Source organism: Cherax quadricarinatus, chromosome 79 (assembly GCF_038502225.1).
Source record: "Cherax quadricarinatus isolate ZL_2023a chromosome 79, ASM3850222v1, whole genome shotgun sequence".
Classification (NCBI taxonomy): Eukaryota; Metazoa; Arthropoda; class Malacostraca; order Decapoda; family Parastacidae; genus Cherax; species Cherax quadricarinatus.
In genome coordinates, this window is record NC_091370.1 from 18,128,822 (window position 1) to 18,150,328 (window position 21,507).

Genomic DNA, 21,507 nt, shown 5'->3' on the forward strand with positions numbered 1-21,507 from the left:
TTTTTAATTTTTCTGTTCTCATATAAATGCTGGTCAGGTAAAATATATTAGTATAAAATGATAAATTCTGAATACAGTACTGTATTAGCAACATGCAGTGGGCAGTTTAGAAAGTAGTGTACCCAGCTGTGGCTAGTTTAAAATTGTTTTAGTTCAGCTTCTGACAGCAGAGTGTGACCCCTTCTACTTCAGGTGAGGAGGAAACCAAGGAGTTGAGTGAATGCCGGGATCGGAGTAAGTACTGCAACATTGTCAAGAGGATGAACATGTGCCGTATACCAACTTACCGCAAACAGTGTTGCCGCTCCTGTCCTTAGCAGGACATCTTATTTCCTCGCCGTGGAGACACTTTTCCTAAGCCTCACCACAGCGCTACTGAAATACCAGTTACAGGTACAGGGACCCATTCACCTAGACCATGTAATCGCCATCACTTACTATCACAGGGCTATTTTATTCACTTTAATTTGAGTAAATCAGAATGCTAACGTGTGTGATGAGGTACTGAAGAACAGTAACTTAAAATTACTAAGTGAAACTAGCTAGCTGTTGATTGATGTATTATTAGTGGATTATTACTCGTGTGTAACATCTTCCTACAATGCTACACGTCACAGATTTTAAGCAGTTTAAGATTATACAGCCTTGTGTGCAAGTTAAGAAGCTGGTTATTATCTTGAACATGGTATATCAAGGTTAAGTATTCCTTGATAGGGAATAAAGAGGTCCTAAGCCAGTAACTAGTGATGAATAGCAAATATGTAAGTGATGTGGATGCTGAGTCAACATCAGTCTTCTGGTGTGAAGAACAAAACATTAGCCTGAACTGCAACACACTGTATATATTAAATGTCAGTCATTATAAAGTTCCAGCAGTTTTATATAGAGAGACATTAGCATATTTACATAATATTGGTTAGATAGACGTGCTAAAACTGGGCAGTAGTTGCTTGAATATCTCATTAACGAAATATTCGATAATATGGTACCGTTTATACCAAGCATCAGAAAATGCAAGAGGTAGCTATATTATAAACTGTCATAGTTTATGTGCACTAAAGTAATGAATAATTCTGGGTTCATTTATCACAGGATAGTCCTAGAACATAGAGAGAGAGAGAGAGAGAGAGAGAGGATCTGAACTTTGTGAAGGTGCTAGATATATAATTTTAAACAATTATAAATCTTCCGAATTGTTTCGTAATGCTACTTTAGTCAGTACGTAGCATTTTATCCTAATTTTAATGAAAATGTTCATTGCGCATACAATATCTGATGTAGTGTTATATTGCATTTAACTTCTATTAACACATTTATTTTGGTGATATATGGAGGAACTCTCACCTCTTATTTTTAATAAGTTCTTTTGATGATCTCATGTAAAAAGATTAACTTGTGCTCTATTACATCTGATGCCTACCACACGTTTAGTACATCAACATTGTTGACAATGTTTCCCCATGAGTACGTAATTACAAAACCTCTCTAACTGCACTGTATTATCTATTTTGTTAACTATTTAATTCATGTGACTAGCAGGATGCTGTGTTGTGAAGAATATTTCCCCTTTGAGGGGAAAAATCTTGAGGACTACGTCCCTGTGAGGAGTGTCATGAAGTGTCCCTCACTGGGAGGTATCCTCGAAGTATTCCTCAGTGTTTAGAAGGGTGAAATAGAATATTGCTGGTAAGTATGAAGACAGACAAAATTTGCAGAACCAGATTTTACTGGGATAACATTTCGCTCTGTCAGGGCACGACTGACTTGAAGCTCTACACAGAGCAGGACATAACGACATGGCTGTATACAGGATGAAATATAAACTTAGTAAAGTTCTGCACTGAGCAAAATGTTGTCTCTATAAGGGCCTGTTCTGCAACTTTTCTTTTTATCTTCTAACACTTTTTAACAGTGTTGGAGATAAGATATGCAGTAAGAGTCATCTTGTGTGGAATATGCTGTAGACTATATGTGCAGCCTCTCGTATCTCAGGCACCACGAAGATGAACATAAATATTGCATAATTACTATTCAAATACAAATAAATTCTCACATTTAATTCATATCTGACAGTAATTTATGCCCACTTTGGGAGAGGCCATGGGACCTAATGTGACTTAAGCTCATCCAAGCTGGCACACAAACCTAAGTTAGGGTTACACAATACGTATATGATTTAGCTGTCTGCAGGCATGGTATTTCTGTAACATATAGATAACGTCTTAGATAAGTGTCGTAAGCATCCCTGTATTGTAGAGCAATAACACCCTAATTGACATGTATGTACAGTAGATCTTAATCTGTAACACGTAATATAAAGAAAGTCCAAGGTACTGTATATGGTACATCGTGATGCTGCTGTAATATTTATTAGTTTATGTTTTTTTATATTACCCCATGTAAAGTAATACTGTACTTTGAATTACGATTAATACAATAAACTTGATCTTGTGGGCATGTAATATATGCATTGTTCTGTGGACAGTTCCACCATGCTCATCATTAATAATTTCCATTATAATATACAGGGAGTTTAAAAAATCACAATACAGGGTACTGTAATAGCCAGGTATATGATACCAACAAGTTGAGGAAAAGGACACGTATCATAGGCATGAAGAAGGTTCCAGGATTGTAACGTTTCCTAATAATAATATCCTAAGTGTTTGCTCACGTGTCCTTTTCCTCAAAGGGTACCTACAATAAACTTAAAATTGTAAAACTGTCACTATGTACTTGAATCTTTTGCCAGTTTCATTTCATGAAATTAATAACCTATATCACCATTTTTGTTTTTGGCAATACATACTGTAATGATAAAATCTATGTATGGAAAGTTGTTCCATAATGTATAAGAAAATTTTGGCCCTTCAATTTGGCTAGATTTTTCTTATGTGGGTTGGGATCCTGATACAGGTGCTCCTTGACTTATGATGATGGGGTTATGTAAGTCGAATATAAATAAGTAAATAACTACTGCCATTGAATAAGTAAATAAATAATTACTGTAACTAAATACCAGTATTGAAAAGTAAATAAATAATTACAAGTTATGGACTTGCTACCTTCATGCTGGGTAGTAAGTTTCACCCCCAAAGTAATTGCTTTTGCACCATTGTAAAGTCAAAATATCGTAAGTCGAACCATCATAAGTCGAGGAGCATCTGTACACCTTCAGTACATTCTGAATGATTCTACTGTATATTGTTTACTAATGTTTCATGCCACAAGGTCAGGGTCACATTCAGACTACCTCAGTTTGATTGTAAAAGAAGCTTGTGATGCCAGACTAGCAAAAAAATATATCTCATGGTGAAAGTAATGGTTATTAGAATACAAGCTGGGATACAAGCCATAGTATATACTTATGAGGAAGTTTATTGAATGAATATATGACAGATTATGAAGATATTTAATTGACATTAAGAGTTTAGTATAAAAGAGAGTGAATGTTTTTGATATAGTTTGAAAGGTAATATTGTGTAAGACATAATAAATTGTTAGACCAAAAAGAAATTAATATAAATAAGCACTTTTAACTTGATTAAGTTAGTAATGAGAGTTATACAGTTAGAATCACACAGTAAGAGTTATACAGTTAGTAAGAATCACAGTAAGGAGAGTTACACAGTTTACACAGCCCAACATTGAGATTAAATTCTCCTCAGCAGCTGTTAATAGCACTTTCAGGTCAGTGGTTGAGGAGGGTTATTGGAACATTATAATACAGTATCCATGTTTATTATTGGTCAGTCTCCTCACTAAGCATTTATTTAAATCCTTCAGTAGTGGAGAGCTAGAAGCATATACAGTTAAACTAATAGTTTATTTTTACTAGTTCCATCAGGATCTAATATTGATTATTATTATATTCATGGGAAAGAGTGAGACTCATAAAGAGCACCTGGGGAATGGGATTATTATTATAATCAAAAAGAGGTGCTAAGCCACAACTGGGGAATGGGAGATAATCAGGTTTGATCCATGGTGGGAGAGGGTAGCTCCAATTCATTTGTTCAAATATGATTGAGTGTGGAATTGACTAACATCTAACAATTTAGTTTGAGCCATTTCAGCTACAAATTATACTGACTGTACAAGACAGCACAAAAAAACTGAGAATGGGTTATTTAAACATTACCCATGTAACAGTGACAATAACCCTTGTGGTTTAGAACTTCTTTTTGATTATAATAATAATAACAGTGACAGCATGGGAACCTCGGCCTTAAATTTGGAAAGTATCCTCATAGATGTAGATATAGAACAAATTTCCACATTCCAAAAAGGAAAAAAAAATTGTCGTACATCTGCGATCTTTTGAATCTGCTGCAGCCATATTTAAAATTGTCAGATTTGTAGAAAATAATATTAACAGTCTGTTAAAAGTAGAGGTAACTATAATTTATTATAAGTCAGATGCAGTTATACTGGAATATCATATTAGATTTTGAATTGTACTTGTATAGCTTGAATTATACACTGCATTGTACATACAAAATTTAGTTAAATAACTATTATTATATTCATGGAAGGTACAAAATCTATAAGGATAATTCACTGCTACAGCTAAATTTTCCGAAATAAACATGCAACAAGTTTTGTTAACTTTTACATGGTATTAAATATGAAATAAGAAAAATATGCTACTTTATTAAACTATTAACAAAAACAATTTAGTTTAGTATGTAAAACTTAGTGCAGTGAACCATTGTTAAGTCATTCATGAGTTGAAACCCTCCCATTCTTTAATCCTCAAAATCCTTTGGTTCTAGATATCTAGTTAGGGAAGCTATTACTCAGTGAAGGTGCCATGGGGGCTGAAGCACCCCATAATTTCCATCAGCCTCCATAAATAAAATTAATGTCAATAATAATGCAACTTCAAGACAAGTAACATAGTCCCCCCTCTCTTTCAACCAGACTGCGACCCATAAGCCCCTCTAATACACAGATTAAGAGCTGCCCTGCTGTTACTGTTTGTAGCCAGTTACCTTTCAGTATGGAGGATAATAGCAACACAACTGCTATGCAAGACTATTGAAACAAGAGTAAAACTTCATATATTTGCTATTATTTATATGTTATTAGAGCAAAAGTAAGAGTAATACTGGAGCAATAAAGTGTGTGAAAGTTTTGCAAGAAATTTAGAATCTCATGTCATAATTTAAAAACAATCTGATTTCTCACAAATTTAGGGTAAGTTATTGTTAGTACAAAAAAAAAAAAAGGATGTTAGAGTTTGAGAGTTTCATCATATTGATGGAAGCAATAACAGGGAAAATATTTCTAAAGCTAAACTGGAATTTTTATAAATTCAGGAAAATAGGATCAGGACAACAATGTGAGATGAGTACATGAAGGTAGGACAAGCGAGTATATATGAATCTTTGTGTTTTGCAAGATTAAAGAAGGAATCTTGCATTTGACATGACTGCTGTGTTCAAGGTAAAAAGATTTTGTTGAATCAGGCACTGTAGAAATTAAGATAGATACAATTTGCAGTATATTTAGGGAAAATAATTACTGAAGGAGTAAATGAGGAGATGGCTGCACCAGCCTGTGTATATTATTTTCCCAACAGTAGTATACTTTGCACAAGATAAATACAGGAAATGGTAAATACAGTAAAGGCCCTCTTATCTGACCATAAACTTGACTTTAATCAGGAAATAGAAAAAGTCGGTTACTTGAGCAGAATGTTATTTATAAGGGAAAAATAGGGATACATTTCAGACATCTCCCAGTCACATTTTTTGTTTTGTTTTTCACTCCCAGCCCATAATACATATATTTAAGATTATATCCTTAAAGTTACTAAAACTATTATGAATATGCAACCAAAGAAAGAAAAATATGGTATCAGTTGTTAATGATGACTGATCCTCATATGTACAAGTTAAGATACCTGGGATTATATCTGACTTGGATATATGAGGGTACAGCTGGAAAGCTCAAGTATTGTACAGAATGATATTTACAAGGTTGGATAAAAGGACCTTTACTATATTAATTGTGCCAATATGATGTAAACAAACATGTGAAATAAGTCCCTCTGACAAGCTTCAGGTTAGACTTACAGTAAAGTAAAAATGTAAGCCTTTGTAATGTACAGTAGGGCCCCAACTTAGGATAATATAACTTACATGAGCTACACTTACAAGCACAGACTTTTCCTTCCAAAGGGCAAGACTACATACAGCCATGGAAATATCACTTCAAATAAGACTGTATCAATATTTAAGTAATATACTGTATTGAAGCTCTGTTATGATTGCTGTAATTATCATTTACACTGTAAACACCGAGACTGCTGTATTTGCCACTGAAAAGGTAACGGTAATGAATGTAAAATATTTGTGAAATATTCGTAGATACAGAATATAATGTTTTGGGATCTCAATTTTTGACTATAACATGGGTGTCTATGGGATAATAGGTTATAGATTCTGAACACTCAAATAATGAGCAGTCTTCAGGAACATGTTGATGTTAAGTGGGGGCCCTACCGTTTCATAAAATGTCTTGTTTTAAAGGTCCAGCGATTCATCTACTGTGGCCTTATGTGCACATTAAAAACATACAATACCAGGTTGCCTACATTGCTCTTTACAGTCTCCAATTTCCATATTGTAAAGCGTCAATTCTTGACATTCCTGTGTGTGGCGAGGGATGCAGTAATAATGAGTTGTGAACTTGTATTAATCACTGTAACATGTTATATTATATAAAAACACATGCACACACACATTACATACATAATATTTATATAGGATGGAGTCCACCTCTGGTGTAAATTGTGGGACCCATAGCCTCAGAGAAGTGGATAAAAAGGCTTCAAGGAAGAATATTTGGATTTCTTTCTGAAGCCGTTTGAATATTCCACTTTCCCTACCACCCCATCTTTTCATTCTTTTTTACATATATATATATTATACATACTTTATTTTAAGACAAAATACATATTTATATATGTATTTACTTAAGTTACAGACACACCAGTTAACTTAAAAACACACTAAGGAGAGGATGCTTACAATATTTTGGTCCATGCTGGACCACTGTCAGGTGACAACCCTCAGTAATGATTTGACACTGGTTGAGAATGGGCTGAAACCATTTTCATAAAGTTCCTCTCCTAGGTGCAGGTTTTTGGTAAATTGTTCCAGCCAATGGTAGTATGACTATATATACTGTCCACACTCACCAGTCCCTTAAATTTTCAAGTGGCATGAGTTTTCCAGCCCTACAAGACCCTGTAATGAAAGCCAAATAAAAATAAAAATAAGGAAGTTAGCAGAAGTATCATACCTGGAGCTGGCTCCAGGTATGATACTACTACCATTCTTTTTTATCTTGACATTAATTTGACATTAATGCTAGATCATTAGAGTACTGAAAAGCTATGCCACATTAACCAAGAACAGTACCCTGCGATTTTTTCACACACACACACACACACACACACAGTTTACATGGAAAAATACCACAATAAAATACCAAGAAAAGTTAGGCCTTTGAACACATGTTTACACAGACATCTTTCAAAGACCTAGAAGGAAACTAGTTCCTCCGAGTATTGTGTAAATGCACAAATCACTAGGGTTTATTATATTATTTATTTGTTTGCATTTTTTCCATATCCATAATCATGCATTTTTTTAGTTTATACATATACACATGGTGTCAAAAGATTTCACAAAAAATAAGTAATCATGACATAAACCAAATGTGTGTGGCAGGATTTTTCAACCTGAAGAACAGTGGACATTAAGATACCAGCTAGACTAAAATACTGTCCAGGTGTAAACTTAAGACCTATATAGGCATCCTAGCAGTACCTGCAATTGCATCATATTATATTTCATTGACTTATGTATTTTTCATTAATGAATAAATACTGCATAGTGTTCTTTGCAATGTGCATTTTTTGAGATCATGTGTAAATAAATACATATTTATATAAATTTATGTACATTCAAGAATTTTTTGAAATCCTTTTATTTTCTTGTCAGAGGTCAAGCTCCAGCTCCTGTGTACTACTAATTAACCAGTAATGCTTCCCGAGACCCTGACTGTTATACAGTACAGTAAGTCCTCGACTCACAAACATGTTGAGAATCTAATGTACTGTATATATAGAGAGAGGCTGGACCTGGATAAGAGTACCATACCTGGACATTGAATTACTGTACTAGAATGAGCCAGAGAAATATAATCAGGAACTCCTGAAGCATAAATGAGGGGAGAAACTGGAAACCACTAGTAGTAGTGAAGGCTAATTCCACACAAATTCAAATACAAATACGACAAAATCCAAGTCCTTTTGAATAGATTATGTTAGATAGGTGGTTAAGAGGTGGGACTCCAGGACTAGAGTTTGACTCACAAACACAGGTAGGCACACACAAACATATTAAGTGTACACATGAGGACGTGTATGTACTCATTGCTAGGAGAGTAGACACTCGTGCTTACTTGGACTAGCAAGCTGGAAATTTGTTTCAAAATTTAAGATGTATCTATTAATTTTTTAAGCACGTATTTTCCAGTTTTCCAAAATAACTATAATGGAAAAATGGCGTGGAACTGGAACGGATTTTATTTTAATCTTTGGGTTAAGCTAATACTGTTATTAAATAAAATACTGATTATCTTGTTTAAGACTAAAAATACATTTCATTATATTAATGAAAAGTGTTTTAATTGTTTCTTGTATGAGACTTAAGGCTGGTTCCTCGCCACACCTAGTCTAAACAGTCCCAACTTGAGATGTTACATACTCCCAACTTACTCATTTCTACACCTGTACTCTGTATTTTACATTTCTCCCTCTACATTCTTCAACTCATGCATTTATCAATTTTATTATCTTCCTGTATTTATTTTTCTCCACTTGTACGTGCATAGCGAAATGTGACTGTATATATTGCTGTAAGTGCATTGTACAAATAAAGCACTAGACAAACAGTTTTTTTATGTCCTGTAAAATAACGTATGCAGTTTTACTGCTTTTATTGAACTCTATTTAAGAATACGTGCTAAACCAATTTGGGTCATATGGCACCTGCGGTACAATAGAAAATCAGGTTTAATTAAGGGAACAACGCCTTTTTTGGCAGCTTCTATTCATTCTTAACTGTCCAAACTTCATGATTTTTCCAGATATGTATTATTCTCAAGTTATGCTGAATGGTTAGCAGAGATTAATTAGAAAACGAAAAAATAATTAATGCCATCACTGAAACCCTAACATCTAAAAAAAACTGGCAACTGTAAATCATACCAGTTTAATTGTTTCAGAGAGATACACACAATATTGACTATAATGTAAGCTGTTTCAGTATCTACATTAATTTCATAAAAAAATATGAAATTATACAGGAAAAAAGCAAAATATACATATTCCAAAATTTCTCAAACTATAACTCACAAAGATTTTGGAAACTGTGCTCTTATATTGCAAGGGGACGGAGTTCTGTATAAAAACAAAATCATGTGATTTGAACAATAAACAGAAAGATAATTATATTTTTTTTATTTTCATCATTAAACCCATAGGGATCACGTAAGGTGAAAACTGGGAGTCAATCAGTTTTGATCGAAAGAAAGCAAGGCCGAGCCCAGTTCCTTGGATTAAAAGACCTCGCTGGCATTAAAATACTGCTGCTATTGAGAAAGGAATATATTTTGAAGCCCCAAAACACGAGTTTCAACCAGATCTATAAACAAGCCATCAATGTTGTTGTACTACCTGCTTACACTGCTGCCTTCTCAGGTGTTGTACTACCTGCTTACCCTGCTGCCTTCTCAGGTGTTGTACTACCTGCTTACCCTGCTGCCTTCTCAGGTGTTGTACTACCTGCTTACACTGCTGCCTTCTCAGGTGTTGTACTACCTGCTTACCCTGCTGCCTTCTCATGTGTTGTACTACCTGCTTACCCTGCTGCCTTCTCAGGTGTTGTACTACCTGCTTACACTGCTGCCTTCTCAGGTGTTGTACTACCTGCTGCCTTCTCAGGTGTTGTACTACCTGCTTACCCTGCTGCCTTCTCAGGTGTTGTACTACCTGCTTACCCTGCTGCCTTCTCAGGTGTTGTACTACCTGCTTACCCTGCTGCCTTCTCAGGTGTTGTACTACCTGCTTACCCTGCTGCCTTCTCAGGTGTTGTACTACCTGCTTACCCTGCTGCCTTCTCAGGTGTTGTACTACCTGCTTACCCTGCTGCCTTCTCAGGTGTTGTACTACCTGCTTACCCTGCTGCCTTCTCAGGTGTTGTACTACCTGCTTACCCTGCTGCCTTCTCAGGTGTTGTACTACCTGCTTACCCTGCTGCCTTCTCAGGTGTTGTACTACCTGCTTACCCTGCTGCCTTCTCAGGTGTTGTACTACCTGCTTACCCTGCTGCCTTCTCAGGTGTTGTACTACCTGCTTACCCTGCTGCCTTCTCAGGTGTTGTACTACCTGCTTACCCTGCTGCCTTCTCAGGTGTTGTACTACCTGCTTACCCTGCTGCCTTCTCAGGTGTTTTACTACCTGCTTACCCTGCTGCCTTCTCAGGTGTTGTACTACCTGCTTACACTGCTGCCTTCTCAGGTGTTGTACTACCTGCTTACACTGCTGCCTTCTCAGGTGTTGTACTACCTGCTTACCCTGCTGCCTTCTCAGGTGTTGTACTACCTGCTTACCCTGCTGCCTTCTCAGGTGTTGTACTACCTGCTTACCCTGCTGCCTTCTCAGGTGTTGTACTACCTGCTTACCCTGCTGCCTTCTCAGGTGTTTTACTACCTGCTTACCCTGCTACCTTCTCAGGTGTTTTACTACCTGCTCACCCTGCTGCCTTCTCAGGTGTTTTACTACCTGCTCACCCTGCTGCCTTCTCAGGTGTTGTACTACCTGCTAACCCTGCTGCCTTCTCAGGTGTTGTACTACCTGCTTACACTGCTGCCTTCTCAGGTGTTGTACTACCTGCTTACCCTGCTGCCTTCTCAGGTGTTGTACTACCTGCTTACCCTGCTGCCTTCTCAGGTGTTGTACTACCTGCTTACCCTGCTGCCTTCTCAGGTGTTGTACTACCTGCTCACCCTGCTGCCTTCTCAGGTGTTGTACTACCTGCTTACCCTGCTGCCTTCTCAGGTGTTGTACTACCTGCTTACCCTGCTGCCTTCTCAGGTGTTGTACTACCTGCTCACCCTGCTGCCTTCTCAGGTGTTGTACTACCTGCTTACCCTGCTGCCTTCTCAGGTGTTGTACTACCTGCTTACCCTGCTGCCTTCTCAGGTGTTGTACTACCTGCTCACCCTGCTGCCTTCTCAGGTGTACTACCTGCTTACCCTGCTGCCTTCTCAGGTGTTGTACTACCTGCTTACCCTGCTGCCTTCTCAGGTGTTGTACTACCTGCTTACCCTGCTGCCTTCTCAGGTGTTGTACTACCTGCTTACCCTGCTGCCTTCTCAGGTGTTGTACTACCTGCTTACCCTGCTGCCTTCTCAGGTGTTGTACTACCTGCTTACCCTGCTGCCTTCTCAGGTGTTGTACTACCTGCTCACCCTGCTGCCTTCTCAGGTGTTGTACTACCTGCTTACCCTGCTGCCTTCTCAGGTGTTGTACTACCTGCTTACCCTGCTGCCTTCTCAGGTGTTGTACTACCTGCTTACCCTGCTGCCTTCTCAGGTGTTGTACTACCTGCTTACCCTGCTGCCTTCTCAGGTGTTGTACTACCTGCTTACCCTGCTGCCTTCTCAGGTGTTGTACTACCTGCTTACCCTGCTGCCTTCTCAGGTGTTGTACTACCTGCTCACCCTGCTGCCTTCTCAGGTGTTGTACTACCTGCTCACCCTGCTGCCTTCTCAGGTGTTGTACTACCTGCTCACCCTGCTGCCTTCTCAGGTGTTGTACTACCTGCTTACCCTGCTGCCTTCTCAGGTGCTCTACCACCTGCTTACCCTGCTGCCTTCTCTGGTGTTTTACTACCTGCTTACCCTGCTGCCTTCTCAGGTGTTTTACTACCTGCTTACCCTGCTGCCTTCTCAGGTGCTCTACTACCTGCTTACCCTGCTGCCTTCTCAGGTGCTCTACTACCTGCTTACCCTGCTGCCTTCTCAGGTGCTCTACTACCTGCTTACCCTGCTGCCTTCTCAGGTGCTCTACTACCTGCTTACCCTGCTGCCTTCTCAGGTGCTCTACTACCTGCTTACCCTGCTGCCTTCTCAGGTGCTCTACTACCTGCTTACCCTGCTGCCTTCTCAGGTGCTCTTACTACCTGCTTACCCTGCTGCCTTCTCAGGTGCTCTACTACCTGCTTACCCTGCTGCCTTCTCAGGTGCTCTACTACCTGCTTACCCTGCTGCCTTCTCAGGTGCTCTACTACCTGCTTACCCTGCCGCCTTCTCAGGTGCTCTACTACCTGCTTACCCTGCTGTCTTCTCAGGTGCTCTACTACCTGCTCACCCTGCTGCCTTCTCAGGTGCTCTACTACCTGCTCACCCTGCTGTCTTCTCAGGTGCTCTACTACCTGCTCACCCTGCTGCCTTCTCAGGTGCTCTACTACCTGCTTACCCTGCTGCCTTCTCAGGTGCTCTACTACCTGCTTACCCTGCTGCCTTCTCAGGTGCTCTACTACCTGCTTACCCTGCTGCCTTCTCAGGTGCTCTACTACCTGCTTACCCTGCTGCCTTCTCAGGTGCTCTACTACCTGCTTACCCTGCTGCCTTCTCAGGTGCTCTACTACCTGCTTACCCTGCTGCCTTCTCAGGTGCTCTACTACCTGCTTACCCTGCTGCCTTCTCAGGTGCTCTACTACCTGCTTACCCTGCTGCCTTCTCAGGTGCTCTACTACCTGCTTACCCTGCTGCCTTCTCAGGTGCTCTACTACCTGCTTACCCTGCTGCCTTCTCAGGTGCTCTACTACCTGCTTACCCTGCTGCCTTCTCAGGTGCTCTACTACCTGCTTACCCTGCTGCCTTCTCAGGTGCTCTACTACCTGCTTACCCTGCTGCCTTCTCAGGTGCTCTACTACCTGCTTACCCTGCTGCCTTCTCAGGTGCTCTACTACCTGCTTACCCTGCTGCCTTCTCAGGTGCTCTACTACCTGCTTACCCTGCTGCCTTCTCAGGTGCTCTACTACCTGCTTACCCTGCTGCCTTCTCAGGTGCTCTACTACCTGCTTACCCTGCTGCCTTCTCAGGTGCTCTACTACCTGCTTACCCTGCTGCCTTCTCAGGTGCTCTACTACCTGCTTACCCTGCTGCCTTCTCAGGTGCTCTACTACCTGCTTACCCTGCTGCCTTCTCAGGTGCTCTACTACCTGCTTACCCTGCTGCCTTCTCAGGTGCTCTACCACCTGCTTACCCTGCTGCCTTCTCAGGTGCTCTACCACCTGCTTACCCTGCTGCCTTCTCAGGTGTTTTACTACCTGCTTACCCTGCTGCCTTCTCAGGTGTTTTACTACCTGCTTACCCTGCTGCCTTCTCAGGTGCTCTACCACCTGCTTACCCTGCTGCCTTCTCTGGTGCTCTACCACCTGCTTGCCCTGCTGCCTTCTCAGGTGCTCTACTACCTGCTTACCCTGCTGCCTTCTCTGGTGCTCTACCACCTGCTTACCCTGCTGCCTTCTCAGGTGCTCTACCACCTGCTTACCCTGCTGCCTTCTCAGGTGCTCTACCACCTGCTTACCCTGCTGCCTTCTCAGGTGCTCTACCACCTGCTTACCCTGCTGCCTTCTCAGGTGCTCTACCACCTGCTTACCCTGCTGCCTTCTCAGGTGCTCTACCACCTGCTTACCCTGCTGCCTTCTCTGGTGCTCTACCACCTGCTTACCCTGCTGCCTTCTCTGGTGCTCTACCACCTGCTTACCCTGCTGCCTTCTCTGGTGCTCTACCACCTGCTTACCCTGCTGCCTTCTCTGGTGCTCTACCACCTGCTTACCCTGCTGCCTTCTCAGGTGCTCTACCACCTGCTTACCCTGCTGCCTTCTCTGGTGCTCTACCACCTGCTTACCCTGCTGCCTTCTCTGGTGCTCTACCACCTGCTTACCCTGCTGCCTTCTCTGGTGCTCTACCACCTGCTTACCCTGCTGCCTTCTCTGGTGCTCTACCACCTGCTTACCCTGCTGCCTTCTCAGGTGCTCTACCACCTGCTTACCCTGCTGCCTTCTCTGGTGCTCTACCACCTGCTTACCCTGCTGCCTTCTCAGGTGTTTTACTACCTGCTTACCCTGCTACCTTCTCAGGTGCTCTACCACCTGCTTACCCTGCTGCCTTCTCAGGTGTTTTACTACCTGCTTACCCTGCTGCCTTCTCAGGTGATCTACCACCTGCTTACCCTGCTGCCTTCTCAGGTGATCTACCACCTGCTTACCCTGCTGCCTTCTCAGGTGCTCTACTACCTGCTTACCCTGCTACCTTCTCAGGTGCTCTACTACCTGCTTACCCTGCTACCTTCTCAGGTGCTCTACTACCTGCTTACCCTGCTACCTTCTCAGGTGCTCTACTACCTGCTTACCCTGCTGCCTTCTCAGGTGCTCTACCACCTGCTTACCCTGCTACCTTCTCAGGTGCTCTACCACCTGCTTACCCTGCTACCTTCTCTGGTGTTTTACTACCTGCTTAACCTGCTGCCTTCTAAGGTGCTCTAATACATGCTTACCCTGCTGCCTTCTCAGGTGTACTACCTGCTTACCCTGCTGCCTTCTCAGGTGCTCTACTACCTGCTTACCCTGCTGCCTTCTCAGGTGCTCTGTACTACCTGCTTACCCTGCTGCCTTCTCAGGTGCTCTACTACCTGCTTACCCTGCTGCCTTCTCTGGTGCTCTACTACCTGCTTACCCTGCTGCCTTCTCAGGTGCTCTACTACCTGCTTACCCTGCTGCCTTCTCTGGTGCTCTACTACCTGCTTACCCTGCTGCCTTCTCAGGTGCTCTGTACTACCTGCTTACTCTGCAGCCTTCTCAGGTGCTGAACTATCTGCTTACCATGCTGCCTTCTCTGGTGCTCTACTACCTGCTTATCCTGCTCCCTTCTCATGTGCTGTGTACGACCTGCTTACCCTGCTACCTTCTCAGGTGTTTTACCTGCTTACCCTGCTGCGTTCTCAGTGCTCTACTATCTGCTTACCTTGCTGCCTTCTCAGGTGCTCTACTAACTGCTTAACCTGCTGCCTTCTCAGGTGCTCTACTACCTGCTTATGCTGCTGCCTTCTCAGGTGCTCTACCTGCTTATGCTGCTGCCTTCTCAGGTGCTCTACTACCTGCTTACCCTGCTGCCTTCTCAGGTGCTCTACTAACTGCTTACCCTGCTGCCTTCTCAGGTGCTCTACTACCTGCTTATGCTGCTGCCTTCTCAGGTGCTCTACTACCTGGTTACCCTGCTGCCTTCTCAGGTGCTTTACTTCCTGCCTACCCTGCTGCCTCTCAAGAGCTCTAATACCTGCTTACCCTGCTGCCTTCTCAGGTGCTCTACTACCTACTTTTTTTTCAAATTCAAAGTTTATTCTCTATGAGGATTACAATGCTGAGTTAACAGAAATTTGGTTATTGTGTGGTTTACATGTAGTAAAATTGTGATTACAGAGTGTACCACTAGAACACCTAGCATGGCTAGGTATTACAGAGTGTACCACTAGAACACCTAGCATGGCTAGGTATTACAGAGTGTACCACTAGAACACCTAGCATGGCTAGGTATTACAGAGTGTACCACTAGAACACCTAGCATGGCTAGGTATTACAGAGTGTACCACTAGAACACCTAGCATGGCTAGGTATTACAGAGTGTACCACTAGAACACCTAGCATGGCTAGGCATTACAGAGTGTACCACTAGAACACCTAGCATGGCTAGGTATTACAGAGTGTACCACTAGAACACCTAGCATGGCTAGGTATTACAGAGTGTACCACTAGAACACTTAGCATGGCTAGGCATTACAGAGTGTACCACTAGAACACCTAGCATGGCTAGGTATTACAGAGTGTACCACTAGAACACCTAGCATGGCTAGGCATTACAGAGTGTACCACTAGAACACCTAGCATGGCTAGGTATTACAGAGTGTACCACTAGAACACCTAGCATGGCTAGGCATTACAGAGTGTACCACTAGAACACCTAGCATGGCTAGGCATTACAGAGTGTACCACTAGAACACCTAGCATGGCTAGGTATTACAGAGTGTACCACTAGAACACCTAGCATGGCTAGGTATTACAGAGTGTACCACTAGAACACCTAGCATGGCTAGGTATTACAGAGTGTACCACTAGAACACCTAGCATGGCTAGGTATTACAGAGTGTACCACTAGAACACCTAGCATGGCTAGGCATTTCGGGCATACTTAGTTTTATTCTTAATTTTAAAATATTACAAATTATGAGGTAAGTTGGTATTATGGCTAAGTGACTAAATACTAGTTTGTGAGTTTAGCAATGTGAATGCTTTTGTTTTGGCACAGTACATAGTTTCAATATTGGAGTATCACAGGATTCATTATTTTAAGATTGAGATTAATATTTCTGTTTATGGTCAAATGGGTGAGTGAGTGTAAGTGTGAACCACCAGGTGGTGTTCGTGTAGTTAGTTGCTGCCTTCTCAGGTGTACTACCTGCTTACCCTGCTGCCTTCTCAGGTGCTCTACTACCTGCTTACCATGCTGCCTTCATTGGTGCTCTACTACCTGCTTACCCTGCTGCCTTCTCAGGTGCTCTGTATTGCTTACCCTGCTGCCTTCTCAGGTGCTCTACTAACTGCTTAACCTGCTGCCTTCTCAGGTTCTGTTGTACCTGCTTACCCTGCTGCCTTCTCAGGTGCTCTACTACCTGCTTACCTGGAGAGAGTTCCGGGGGTCAACGCCCCCGCAGCCTGGTCTGTGACCAGGCCTCCTGGTGCATCAGAGCCTGATCAACTAGGCTGTTATTGCTGGCTGCACGCAAACCAACGTACGAGCCACAGGGCGGCTGGTCAGGTACCGACTATAGGTGCTTGTCCAGTGCCAGCTTGAAGTGCTGCCTTCTCAGGTTCTGTACTACATGCTTACCCTGCTGCCTTCTCAGGTTCTGTACTACATGCTTACCCTGCTGCCTTCTCAGGTGCTCTACTACCTGTTTACCCTGCTGCCTTCTTAGGTTCTGTACTACATGCTTACCCTGCTGCCTTCTCAGGTGTACTACCTGCTTATCCTGCTGTCTTCTCAGGTGTACTACCTGCTTATCATGCTGCCTTCTCAGGTGCTCTACTACCTGCATAACCTGCTGCATTCTCAGGTTCTGTACTACCTGCTTAACCTGCTGCCTTCTCAGGTGCTCTACTACCTGCTGCCTTCTCAGGTTCTGTACTACCTGCTTACCCTGCTGCCTTCTCAATGCTCTACCTGCTTACCCTGCTGCCTTCTCAGGTGCTCTGTACTACCTGCTTACCCTGCTGCCATATCAGGTGTTCTACTACCTACTTTCCCTGCTGCCTTCTAAGGTGCTCTGTTCTCCCTGCTTACCCTGCTGAATTCTCAGTGCTCTACTACCTGCTTACCCTGCTGCCTTCTCAGGTGCTCTGTTCTACCTGCTTACCCTGCTGCCTTCTCAGGTGTACTCCCTGCTTACCCTGCTGAATTCTCAGTGCTCTACTACCTGCTTACCCTGCTGCCTTCTCAGGTGCTCTGTTCTACTTGCTTACCCTGCTGCCTTCTAACGTGCCCTGTACTACCTGCTTACCCTGCTGCCTTCTCAGGTGCTCTGTTCTACTTGCTTACCCTGCTGCCTTCTAACGTGCCCTGTACTACCTGCTTACCTTGCTGCCTTCTCAGGTGCTCTACTTACTGCTTATCCTGCTGCCTTCTCAGTGCTCTACCTGCTTACCCTGCTGCCTTCTCAGGTGCTCTACTTCTTGCTTACCCTGCTGCTTTCTAAGGTGCTCTGTACTACCTGCTTACCCTGCTACCTTCTCAGGTGTTATACTACCTACTTACCCTGCTGCTTTCTCAGGTACTCTACTACCTGCTTACCCTGCTGCCTTCTCAGGTGCTCTGTACTACCTGCTTACTCTGCTTCCTTCTCAGGTGCTCTGTACTACCTGCTTACTCTGCTTCCTTCTCAGGTGCTTCGTAGTACCTGCTGCCTTCTTGGGTGCTCTACAACCTGCTTACCCTGCTGCCTTCTCAGGTGCTCTGCACTACCTGCTTACTTTGCTGCCTTCTCAGGTGCTTTGTAGTACCTGCTGCCTTCTCGGGTGCTCTACTACCTGCTTACCCTGCTGCCTTCTCAGGTGCTGAACTACCTGCTTACCCTGCTGCCTTCTTAGGTGCTCTGCACTACCTGATTATCCTGCTGCCTTCTCAGGTGCTGAACTACCTGCTTATCCTACTGCATTCTCAGGTGCTCTACTACCTGCTTACCCTGCTGAATTCTCAGTACTCTACCTGCTTACAGTGCTGCCTTCTCAGGTGCTCTATCTGCTTACCCTGCTGCCTTCTCAGGTGCTCTGTACTACATGCTTATCTCTGCTGCCTTCTAATGTGCTCTGTACTCCCACCTTACCCTGCTGAATTCTCAGGTGTTCTGTACTGCCTGCTTATCCTGCTGCCTTCTCAGGTGCTCTAGTACCTGCTTACCCTGCTGCCCTCTAACGTGCTCTGTACTACCTGCTTGCCCTCCTGCCTTCTCAGGTGATCTACTACCTGCTTACCCTTCTGCCTTCTCAGGTGCTCTGTACTACCTGCTTACCCTGCTGCTTTCTCAGGTGCTCTGTACTACCTGCTTACCCTGTTGCCTTCTCAGGTGCTCTACTACCTGCTTACCCTGCTGAGTTCGAAGGTGCTCTGTACTACCTGCTGCCTTCTAAGGTGCTCTGTACTACCTGCTGCCTTCGAAGGTGCTCTGTACTACCTGCTGCCTTCGAAGGTGCTCTGTACTACCTGCTTACCCTGCTGCCTTCTCTGTGCTCTACTATCTGTTTACCCTGCTGAGTTCGAAGGTGCTCTGTACTACCTCCATACCCTGCTGCCTTTTCAGTGCTCTAATACTTGCTTATCCTGCTGCCTTCTGAGTGCTCTACTACCTGCTTACCCTGCTGCCTTCTCAGCTGCTCTGTACTACCTGCTTACCCTGCTGCCTTCTCAGGTGCTCTGTACTACCTGCGGCCTTCTCAGGTGCTCTACTACCTGCCTACCCTGCTGCCTTCTCAGTGCTCTACCTGCTTACCCTGCTGCCTTCTGAGGTGCTCTACTACCTGCTTACCCTGCTGCCTTCTCAGGTGCTGTACTACCTGCTTACCCTGCTGCCTTAGGTGCTCTGTACTACCTGCTTACCCTGATGCCTTCTCAGTGCTCTAATACTTGCTTACCCTGCTGCCTTCTCAGTGCTCTACTACCTGCTTACCCTGCTGGTTAACACAAGCCTATCTGATGTTATCCTGACGCCAAATGACTTCGAACAGGCGATAAATGACATGCCCATGCACTCTGCCCCAGGGCCAGACTCATGGAACTCCGTGTTCATCAAGAACTGCAAGAAGCCCCCTATCACGAGCTTTTACCATCCTATGGAGAGGGAGCATGGACACGGGGGTCGTCCCACAGTTACTAAAACAACAGACATAGCCCCACTCCACAAAGGGGGCAGTAAAGCAACAGCAAAGAACTACAGACCGATAGCACTAACATTCCATATCATAAAAATCTTTGAAAGGGTCCTAAGAAGCAAGACCACCACCCATCTAGAAACCCATAAATTACACAACCCAGGGCAACATGGGTTTAGAGCAGGTCGCTCCTGTCTGTCTCAACTATTGGATCACTACGACAAGGTCCTAGATGCACTAGAAGACAAAAAGAATGCAGATGTAATATATACAGACTTTGCAAAAGCCTTCGACAAGTGTGACCATGGTGTAATAGCGCACAAAATGCGTGCTAAAGGAATAACAGGAAAAGTCGGTCGATGGATCTATAATTTCCTCACTAACAGAACACAGAGAGTAGTCGTCAACAGAGTAAAGTCCGAGGCAGCTACGGTGAAAAGCTCTGTTCCACAAGGCACAGTACTCTCTCCCATCTTGTTCCTCATCCTCATATCCGACATAGACAAGGATGTCAGCCACAGCACCGTGTCTTCCTTTGCAGATGACACCCGAATCTGCATGACAGTGTCTTCCATTGCAGACACTGCAAGGCTCCAGGCGGACATCAACCAAATCTTTCAGTGGGCTGCAGAAAACAATATGAAGTTCAACGATGAGAAATTTCAATTACTCAGATATGGTAAACACGAGGAAATTAAATCTTCATCAGAGTACAAAACAAATTCTGGCCACAAAATAGAGGGAAACACCAACGTCAAAGACCTGGGAGTGATCATGTCGGAGGATCTCACCTTCAAGGACCATAACATTGTATCAATCGCATCTGCTAGAAAAATGACAGGATGGATAATGAGAACCTTCAAAACTAGGGATGCCAAGCCCATGATGACACTCTTCAGGTCACTTGTTTTATCTAGGCTGGAATATTGCTGCACACTAACAGCACCTTTCAAGGCAGGTGAAATTGCTGACCTAGAAAATGTACAGAGAACCTTCACGGCGCGCATAACGGAGATAAAACACCTAAATTGCTGGGAGCGCTTGAGGTTCCTGAACCTGTATTCCCTGGAACGCAGGAGGGAGAGATACATGATTATATACACCTGGAAAATACTAGAGGGACTAGTACCGAACTTGCACACGAAAATCACTCACTACGAAAGCAAAAGACTTGGCAGACGATGCAACATCCCCCCAATGAAAAGCAGGGGTGTCACTAGCACGTTAAGAGACCATACAATAAGTGTCAGGGGCCCGAGACTGTTCAACTGCCTCCCAGCATACATAAGGTGGATTACCAACAGACCCCTGGCAGTCTTCAAGCTGGCACTGGACAAGCACCTAAAGTCGGTTCCTGACCAGCCGGGCTGTGGCTCGTACGTTGGTTTGCGTGCAGCCAGCAGCAACAGCCTGGTTGATCAGGCTCTGATCCACCAGGAGGCCTGGTCACAGACCGGGCCGCGGGGGCGTTGACCCCCGGAACTCTCTGCAGGTAAACTCCAGGTAAACTACCTGCTTACCCTGCTGCCTTCTCAGGTGCTCTGTACTACCTGCTTACCCTGCTGCATTCTCAGGTGCTCTACTATCTGATTACCCTGCTGCCTTCTCACTGCTCTTTACTACCTGCTTACCCTGCTGCCTTCTCAGGTGCTTTGTACTACCTGCTTACCCTGCTGCCTTCTCACTGCTCTTTACTACCTGCTTACCCTGCTGCCTTCTCACTGCTCTTTACTACCTGCTTACCCTGCTGCCTTCTCAGTGCTCTTTACTACCTGCTTACCCTGCTGCCTTCTCACTGCTCTTTACTACCTGCTTACCCTGCTGCCTTCTCAGTGCTCTACTACCTGCTTTCCCTGCTGCCTTCTCAGGTGCTCTTTACTACCTGCTTACCCTGCTGCCTTCTCACTGCTCTTTACTACCTGCTTACCCTGCTGCCTTC

General features: G+C 43.6%; 1 protein-coding gene across 9 annotated transcripts in view; it reads left to right on the forward strand.

Moving 5' to 3' along the window:
• The window catches only part of nolo (no long nerve cord), a 485,538-nt gene extending 476,570 nt beyond the window's left edge, over window positions 1-8,968 (forward strand). For all 9 annotated transcript variants that reach the window (XM_070101993.1, XM_070101995.1, XM_070101994.1 and 6 more), the window contains one exon: window positions 193-8,968. In XM_070101993.1, coding sequence (XP_069958094.1) covers window positions 193-317 — 125 coding nt within the window. In that variant the 3' untranslated portion in view covers window positions 318-8,968. The remainder of the gene's footprint in view (window positions 1-192) is intronic.
• The last annotated feature ends 12,539 nt before the right edge of the window (window positions 8,969-21,507 follow it).